General features: G+C 39.8%; 1 protein-coding gene across 3 annotated transcripts; it reads right to left on the reverse strand.

The window, feature by feature from the left end:
* Positions 1 to 514: 514 nt before the first annotated feature.
* On the reverse strand, positions 515 to 9,109 carry lnpa (limb and neural patterns a). 3 transcript variants are annotated; one of them, XM_083681468.1, is made up of 13 exons: positions 9,033 to 9,109; positions 8,025 to 8,122; positions 6,833 to 6,874; positions 5,879 to 6,066; positions 5,708 to 5,766; positions 5,551 to 5,591; positions 4,329 to 4,409; positions 4,177 to 4,228; positions 3,875 to 4,096; positions 2,634 to 2,739; positions 2,332 to 2,402; positions 1,827 to 1,994; positions 515 to 1,527 (listed from the first exon to the last, which is right to left on the reverse strand). In XM_083681468.1, exons 2-13 carry the CDS (start codon positions 8,049 to 8,051, stop codon positions 1,349 to 1,351), a joined length of 1,236 nt encoding a protein of 411 aa, XP_083537594.1. In that variant the 5' UTR covers positions 8,052 to 8,122; positions 9,033 to 9,109; the 3' UTR covers positions 515 to 1,348. The 3 variants fall into 3 exon arrangements, with proteins under 3 accessions (XP_083537594.1, XP_083537595.1, XP_083537596.1); XM_083681469.1 differs by lacking the exon at positions 9,033 to 9,109 and having other exon boundaries at positions 6,010 to 6,066; positions 8,025 to 8,061; XM_083681470.1 differs by lacking the exons at positions 5,879 to 6,066; positions 8,025 to 8,122; positions 9,033 to 9,109 and having other exon boundaries at positions 6,833 to 6,844.
* Positions 9,110 to 9,866: the final 757 nt, after the last annotated feature.

The raw sequence follows: 9,866 nt of genomic DNA on the forward strand, positions 1-9,866 counted from the left end.
GCAATCAAGATTGGTCGGGGTTGCGTGTCAACACCATTATCTTATGCTGTCTGAAATGATCAATGAGCTAAAATAAAATGATCACAAGCTAAAATAGGCTTGCTAATGAAAATAGACTGTTTTAACGTGTCTTTTAAACGTCCCGTGGTGACGGGTAAAATAGAACAGGAGCTGGGTGGCGGGTGGACAATAAACCAGCAGACTAACACGCCTAATATCTCATTTCAGAAACGGAGGGACTAGGGTTCACCTATGTCTGAGGTGGAGTAACCTGCAATAAAATCAAGATGACTGAGCCAATTATCAAAACGGGCATCTAGATGTCATGCACACATATCTCGCTACTGAAATATGTCACATGTCTTAAGTGATGGTAAATACATTCACCCATTCATTATGTACCAATTAAGAAAGAAGTACAAAAGGATTCTCATCAAAAATCTACATTGATTCATACTATTCATGTTTTAGGCTTAATCTGAACAGATACATTGAAAAAGAGCAGTGGAAAGTTTCAACACTTTAATCAGGATCATAGACTAACATTGAGAAAATTGGCATTCACATATCTTGCATAAGCATACAGGTAGCTTATACTGAAAACATCTCTGTCTTTATTCATTTCATCTGCAAATACATAATACACATCAAGGCACTCGGGCACAGAGTACTGCAGTTCATTTTTTTTTCTCCTTTTCAGCAATAAATATAAGTCAGAACTCCTATGACGGTTCCATGACTGTGTAAACATGTAGCTAGCCCCATTGTGCTTGGAGTACCAAAAACCTATTCAATACTGTTTACAAAAGGCACTGTATCATAGAAAGTCTCTATAAATATGATCATTTCCTACAAATATAAATATTTCATAACACAGCAGACAGTTTACTTTTGCATTACTGTATACAACATGGATATAACAGACATTCAGTGAGGAAACCAGCCAAATAAAATACAGTGATAATGTGGCAAATGACTTCTCTGCTTATGCAAAACCAACACTAAACATCTACTGATGTCACTCAAGCAGTTTAGCTAAAATTAATCTGTTCTTCCCTCCTGTACAGAAGTGCTAATATACAACATGAGAGTTGCACATGTAAACGGACATGTAAACAAACAAAAAAGAGGGTTGTTTCGGCTGTTTACCATCATTATTATCACCATCCTGAAATGCATCCTTTTTGCTACAGTATTTCCAACACAAATCCCTTTACATGTTAGCGAAAAGCTAACGATTGGCCTGTAATTCCATTATTCTTACTCACAACATTGAAAAGATAAGAAAAAACAACAGAAACAAAAAGATAAAGCTCCAGCATGATTTCACGTGTTGAGAACACATTCTCTATTCCACCTCCATGGCCGACACGTCCTGCTCCCCGTCCGACTTCTCAGAGGGGACATCCTGTGATTCAGGGGTTTCTGAGGTTCCTGGCTCATCTGTGTTGGGGTTGCTCTCTGTGGTCGGCGTCTCTGGCCCTGGGGTGTCCTCTTCAGCATGGGGGGCATCCTCCTTGGTCTCCACTGAAAGCGAGAGGATCGATACCAGGTTTCACAGACGTTCAATAAAATTCCATAAGTAATGAGAACATTGATGTGAATCTCCCCCATTGCTCTGTTGGCTCAACATTACCCACAGAGAAGTTCTGGCCAATATTTTAACTGAAACCTTCCTTCAAAGAGATCCATCTAGCTCTCAGAGCAACTAAAAACAAGCATTAAATAGTAGTATTCAATCTAAGGAGTTTCTCGATTTCCAGATTGAACCTGCGAGAAGAACCTTGATTGTCTAAATTCGGTTTGGATTGAATAGGGTGACATACCTGCAACAGGAGGGACATCTTCAGCATCAGGGGCAGGGGCAGGGGCAGATGTTGACATGGGTGCTTCAGTTGACGTCCTGCTCTCAGCACTGAAATCAGCGAGTCGGGGGGCCTGGGGTCTGGTCTTCCTCGCAGGGTTGCGGAAATAACAATATGCACATCTGAAAGCTGAAATGGGACACATAAAACACCATGTCCATAGTGCACTGTCATCTGAATCATTGTCATATTCATGTAGACATGAGATATATATGAAAATGAAACCAATGATACTCTGTAGAAAAAAAGAAAATGGCATTAAAAAAATGCATAAACGCATCAGATCGATGGGTAGCTCTAGTTTGCATATTCAATCTAGATGCGCTCTTTTTGCTTACAGAGGCCGGTGGTGGCAGAGGCTTTTAAGAGCCTTATGATATACTGGGCTGCCAAATGCTAGAGGGCAAATGAAGGCGTAGTGTTTGATGGAGACTGACAGAGAGAGTTGTGTTTCTCTAAATCTTACCAACATATTCAAATTCCTCTTTTAATGCCATGCCGTTATGGGAGAGGCACTGCTGGCATATAAGGGCATATCTAGAGAGAGCAAAGAACAATCTGGTTAAAAATGCATCCATGCCAGGATTGTTACAGAAGACCATTTGGTTGTTATAGTATTTAGCTAGGAATAGAGAATGACTATAAATAACAATGCATTGCTACTTTGAATTACTTAACTAAATATGTACTGCATGTTGAAATTATACAAAGTGTTTATTTCAAAAGCTAATATTAGGGGACATCCTTGACAAGAAGAGGCTACTTTACCTGTTCTGAGGGCCATCGCCAACAAGGTACTCAATGACCCTGTCCATAGCGCCTCTGTCCCGGGGGAGAATAGGTCTGGCGAGGGGTGGGCCTGGGGGATGCATCCCTGTTATAGCACAACACACATGTACATTAGCTACACACACTGCCTGTTGTCTTGAATACAAATCCTCACACACTGGGCTGGGCTGGAGAGGCTTCATAAAAACAGCAAGACAGAAATCCACAGTTAGATGCAGAAGCCATGATAAATGTTTGAAAAGGACAGGTTTTTAATAATGACTTGGAAATGGATCTCACTTGCAAAGCACGTGCAACCGAGTCCCTGCTGTGTTGGTGAGTGGTAATTAATATAATCTAACATCAAGAGCAATCATAGGAAGATGACTGGTCATTTCTGTGAGACTTGGCAAAGTCTCAGCATCCTGCTGCTTATTAATTTACCAACATATGGAAACTCTGTGGTGACTCTTTGTATCAAATTGCTTTTCACTTTCAATTTTCGAAAAAGGTATCTGACAGTATCAAGCCATATAAAACATTTACGAGGTGTGCCCATGCCAAAGGTAATTCTACCTGGCATTAGAGAGGCACTTAGTAAGATTTCAGTACCAATGCCCAGAGAACAAATGCGGGCCTACATAATTAATCACAGTTAAAATCATCTTGGTTCTCATGCACCTCACAGTTGGCATTCCACATGGCAATTACAGAATGTTGCCTTCTCTGGGAGCATGTTTTTTAACTGTTTAACATTCTTGCATTTCCTATGAAGTGCACTGTACATAGTTCTGCCTTTATGTCTACTCCCATTTACATAGCAACTATTCACTGACAGTCTACATCTGCCTGTGTGGATATTACCATCTTCCCTTGGCCTAAGCTTGGTTGTGATAATTACTTCTATCGAAACACTATAAAATAATAAACATAGGACAAAATCCATTCTAAAACAACAGTAGTAAATTTCAGGTTAATTTCACACTCATCAACTAAGTTAACGATTACCGCCTCTTCCCAGGAGCAAGGTTGACCTTTGGTTTGTTTTACTACAATCCCAACCATAACGGATTCAAATACTACACTTAATTGGCCATAACCACCATCTGTAAAACAAACGGTCATACCTGCCAAAATACACTTTTAGCCTCGAAGGACTGGGGAGGCTGTGGGACAGGGGTGGGTAAATCACCTTAATCGACCACATTATGATGTGGTCCCCCTGTGTGCAGGTAACTCACCCACTCCTGGTACAGGTGTACCTGAGGTCATGGGCCTCCTCATCAGGCTCTGCTGAGCAGCTATAGCAGACAGGTTCCTCTCTGGGGGTCCGCCTGGAGCCGAGTGGGGGAGCGGCCCTGAGTGGGTGGCCCCTGGGGCGACAGGAGGGCGGGCAGCAGCGGGACTCACAGGATTCACTAACAGAGGCATAGCCCTCGGAGTGACATTCCGCTGACGAAGTTCTAATAGATAGAACATGGAAGAGGTTATGTTCACCACAACAAAAACTAACAAAAATATATTTATTATCCGATTACCTTACCTTGGCCTGGTTTTGGAGTCATTGGCGGTCCAACTGGAGTGGATTCCAGTTCCTTCATTCGAATAATGAGACAAGATAAAGGATGACACTCTTCAACTTTAAAGTTGTTAATTCAAGCAATTGGTGGGTTCATGGGCAAATGTAGTACTCACCTTTTTCTTTGAATCAGGATCAAATCTCTCCAGAATCATTTTTGCAGTTTTATAAGTCTCAGTTTCCATCACCTCTTCAAGCTGTAAAACAAGAGCAGTAACAATTCAAACACACAATGAAGGTCAGGTTTATCAAAGATTCTATTGGGGCTTACTTCATCAGTCAAGAATATGGGTATTGGTCATCATGAAAGTATTGGAGCAAATACTGCTCTTTCAGTTGATTCCCATGTGTGATCAGGCTTTCATTAAAATCACTTAATATGTTTGATTAATTGTCAGGTAATCAGGTTAATATGACATCATGTCACAGTTCTACACATTAAATTCTGATAGAATCCAATAGAGGTAATGAGGACATTGATGATACAGACTGTCTTGAGTTCCATAATCATCATTAATCAAATTAAAAGAGCAAATTACACAATTAAGTGATTGGCTTAAATACTGAACTGCCCAAAGGATCATGCATCTGACTATGTGAATTCGTTTTAGTATCAATTAGAACTCCAAAACATTCTGAACTAGGCATCTCTTTAACTCTTGTCTCCTGTGAGACACTCTAGCACAAGTATATACAAGTCAAAGGAAAGCCAGTCAGTCTAACATCATCGCAATGTTAAAAGTTGAGAATACGTGCCTATAGTTTGTCTTTAAAATGATCTCCCACTTTGATTCAGCTACTTCATTTCAGGGAAATACTACATATTGCTAATTGTTTACACATAATAAGAAGAATAATTACATGCACTACTTCGATAATGGAGAGTGTGAAAATCCATCAGCCATAATTATTGAAAGTTATTAGACATGACAGTAGATGACAAGCAATTTCTCAGATTTATTTCCTTCTAGCACCAAGCGCTATTAATTTAAGACACGTTAGCAGAGTGCTTTACGAAGTACAGTCTCTGTGCCAATTAACCGCTGTCTGCATTGATTTTAGATTATTTATTAGGAGTAGAAATTATCTTGCTGCAAAACACTGTAAAAGCTCAATAACAGCAAAACCAGGCATGAAAACTCAAGCATAGTTTCCCATGTTATTCATCACAAAAACAGGAGAAAGATAAATGCTTCATGACATGTCAACCATCTCAGATCTTTCATGTGACATCTTTAGGGGACAAGAAATATGTTCACCCATAGTTTGGTAAAAGGGGACAGTGAGCTTCTCTGCAACATCAATCACACGAAAAAGAGTCATTTTCATACAACTTACTATTTTCCTTTTTTGTGATTTAAGATCCTCTAATTTTTCATCTGAAATAAAAAATAATAATAAAAAAACACAATTTGAATGCGAACATTTAACAAATGAAAGAATCATGCATATAAATGATGATGCAGAGGTAAACCAAATTCAAAAAGGAACATACTGTTTTTTTCAGTTCTTCTTGAAAAAAGAATGATCAACATCTTTCGCAGGAACCACACTCTGTGTAGAGGACAATTAGAACATCAGTAACAGGTTGAACAGCACATATGCTACAAGAGTATTAGCCTACTAGCTAAGTAGCTGTTGAAATCTAAAAATAACGCATACTTACAATATTGGAAATACAAAAAACGGAAGGGCCAATATAAGCCGTCCGACCGTCTGTTCAGGGAGGTACCAAAGATACACAACTATGCAAGTCATCAGGTAGAGAAGAAATGAGTAAAAAAGCAATCTTCCCACCCATGTCTTCAACTGCTTTTGAAATTTTTCTGTATATTCCTCAAGAGTCTGTATATCCTGTGAAAACAATTATGACATTGCCCATGAATGTAGAGCATGCATCCAATGACTATTAGCCTGACTTTCTATCATCCAAAATGTTCCCAACTGTTTATACAGTAAGTTTTTTTTCCCCCTTCTGAGCATGGAGAGTCATTTGGTAAAATCATCTGACTACACCCTCTGGTTATCTTGTCAAAGGCTTATTCATTCAGTTAACTCTGTTAAGAGTGCAGGACACATGCCCACTTTTCTTTCCTTTCATGAATAGGAAAATTAAACACAATGATGTCTACCTCACCCCAAACATACAAGTTGGTGGACACTGGACAGTATGGTGTCCCAGCCTCAGTCACTGGATAAAGTGGTTCTGGTAAATGTGCCTTTCACTTGGCACGTTGGAATGATCTCAAACTAAGCCAAGGTAGAGACAGGCTGTAGGCCTATAGAGTAACCAGGTCAATTAAGAGCAACATCCAAAAATACTCTCTTGACTAACACCATTTTGATCTTGAAGGGGTGTAGTATAACTGACCAACTTCATTATTATACAGCTCTACTTCATTATGGTGCAGCACAACATAGGCTATATTCTAAAGTAAAAAAAAAAAAGAGAGTAATTTTTCCTTCTTCTAGCATTGTGACTGCCTATGGCCCCTGGTCCGAGCATTGATTACTTTATCTTATGATGACTGGTGGATAGATGATTCACTTACTTTAACAAATGTATTTGTTGTAAGTCACTTTGGATAAAGGCTGCTAAATGCCATAAATGTAAACATACCTTATCTATTCCTTCCAAAACCTCTACAGTGGATGGTTTCGTCTGTCAAAAAAGAAAGAATGTTAAGCAGAGAATGGCAATTATCTGTTATGCAGTTTTAAAGGGATAGTTCAGGTTTTTCGATGTTAGACCTCATTTTCCACTTAATCTGAGTGTTGAAGGCTCATTCCACCATATTTTCATTCTTGAGCTTTTTTTAGCTGGCTATGGGGCTAGCATTTAGCCATACCATTGTAAAAGCTCAAGAACGGATATGACAGGAAAAAAAGGGTCTTAATGAGCCAACAAGACTCCAAGAAAGTGGAAAATTAGATCTAACATTGAAAGACCTGAACTGTCCCTTTATGGCAGGGTGTAATCAAATAGTATTGGTTACAAGAGTGTTGTTTCTGTAAGTAAGAGGGTCCCCAGGTTATAACCTCAAAGTAGCCCATGTTCCTAACAAATGTTCAGTTTCTATGCTTCCATAAGGACTGGCCTGTACAGATGGTGGCTTCTCTTATATATAAGAAAAACAAACTTACAAACACATAGGCTAACACTCAAATAGTTGCACCCCCCCCCTTAAAGATTATGCAGTTCCTTTCATTTTACAGGGCTTTGGCTACACAAAAGCGCCATAGGTATTTTAGACCTTTCCATAAGCATTAAGATACAACGTTATTGTGCATTCCCCCCCCCCCCCCACAATGACTAAACCATGTCTCTGTGTAAAAACACTTGCACAAAGTTGGTAGCAATGTTCTCTACATTTTGGGATATGACAAATGCATATCTGTTGGCATAACAACTGTCAAAATCTGTTTTTGTACATCCAATGCATCTGCATTTTTTTATGATATATAGGCCTATGGGATTTCAAAATAAACATGGGTGCGCCAAATCAACAGAGCTCCAACATGGTGATCGAAGTAAGATCACTTGAGGACTTGCCAACATGAAAAACAGCTCGAGTATCACCCATACATTCTCTCTACTCAAAGAAAACTATGAAAGGCATTAAACATAACATAGGCTAAAGCTATAGCCAAACAGCTATAGCTGGCTATAACTCAACTAGTCTTGAATTGTCAGTTTAATTTAACACCCAACGTAACCTGATTGTGTGTGTGTGTGTGTGTGTGTGTGTGTGTGTATGTATTCCACATTTCTATAAAGTCAAGATTGAAACTGGTTTTGATGCAATACATACCCTCCACCGGGATACTACAGCCCCCATGAGGACCTGATGAAGTCAGTCTATTTGGAGCCTTTTTATTTCCCCAATACCTCAGTGGAAAATTCCTCCACCTGTGGACAGAAAACAGTCTGTTTAGCCTCAGTCTGCATATAGTATTGTCAAAAGACAGGCTATCCATTTAATGTGTAGGAAGTGATGTAAGTGGTGTAACTAGCCATGGGATAGCTTAGAACTAATCATTAAGTGCTTACCAATAGCTCTAGTATGGTCTCACAAGTAGCAAGGTGAAATACACAAGCCAGTCGAAAGTCACAGTAAGACAGCACTATTCTATTTTTGACTGTCTAGAAGCCTCGAGTTACAGTTAACGTAGAACAGGACAATCCAGTTCCATTGAACATAGCCTAGGGTGCAAATTTAAGTTGCGCGATGACATATCTTCTTTTCATTGCCAGAGGTTTCTGATCAAATTGAACTTGGGATAAAGATACGTTTATAACTTAATTACAACATAAAGAGAGGAGAAGGCGTTCATATGCATATCTATGATCGTATACAGCTGTTCTGTGCATGCATGGAAAAAGACAGCCCGAGGACACTCGCAGTCTTTGACACCTCGAGCTGAAACTAAGTAAGAATTAGCAAAACACATCGAAGACTGAGTAGCAACATATTCTGCTAGCTAGTTGAAGCTTGCGACATAGCTAGGTATATATCTAGGTAAAGATAATCGACAGAGTATCATTCGATGCTTACTTCAGACGACTCTGTAACCTATACATATATGATCTTGCAAGGCGAACGCAAATAAAGCTACTCGCTAGCAAGCACAGCTAACTTTATGTAGCTAGACAGCAAACTAGCTTTGAAGTTACGCAACCGTGGCTGACGATGCCTTTAGCTAGCTAGCTAACTTTATTTAGCTAACATAAAGCGTTGAAGTCGTAGTTAATTCCATCTAAAAGCGATAACAATTTTCTTCAGCTTACACAGACATTGTCAACTTTTTGAGTAATTTACCTTGCGGATAACACTGCGGAGTTCAACAGGGAGAATAGGCTTGGTACCTGGTGCAGCGAATGAGGAGCAGCCCACTTTTTGACGTGGAAACACAGAAGACACTCCGTTAGCTCTGTGGAACGCGCACTTAAGCGCAGATCCAGAGTCGGTTGTTGTCCTCCTGTGCAGTTTAATAATAAAGGGTTGGAGATTAACACGCTGGTTCTAGATCTGCGGTGAAGTTCAAGCCTTTTTGGCTTGCTTCGTCACATGACGGAGGACCATCTTTCAAAACACATCGCGGGAATGTAGCTTGGAGTGTGCATCTGTAGCCAAAACGACTAGCCTCTTACTTGGTACAACGTGTGCGAAGGCTATACCATCTCTGTTGACCAAAACTATAACATGTTGCCCCTGTGAGCATGTTGGTAACATACGGTTTTTGGACAAAAATCACTGAAGCATGTTGCATTGTTTGAGTCCTTTGATTTTACTGAACTGCACAATACCGTGATCAAGTAGGAGAGCATGGTATGCTATTTATTCAACTCTCAATGTTTTGTTACATCTGAGGCTGGGCTGACTGTAGCCAAGCTATGCGGGTGTGGCACGTGGCAGCACCTGTGCAATTGATAATATGCCAGGGAAGTTGGAGAGAACTGGACATGAACATTCTTCCAGGGTGCAATATGAGATGAACGCTTTTGACAAGGTCTGTCAAATACCAAAACAATGTACTAACAGTCTTAGTAGGTCATGCAATCTTCCTTTCAATTTCATTGATACATGATGTTTAATAGTCCTACTTTCCAAGAAAAGGAAGTTCAACACAATTCTACAGGTAGGGCCTACTCA

The sequence above is a fragment of the Argentina silus genome, assembly GCF_951799395.1.
Source record: "Argentina silus genome assembly, chromosome: 12".
NCBI classification, from domain to species: Eukaryota; Metazoa; Chordata; class Actinopteri; order Argentiniformes; family Argentinidae; genus Argentina; species Argentina silus.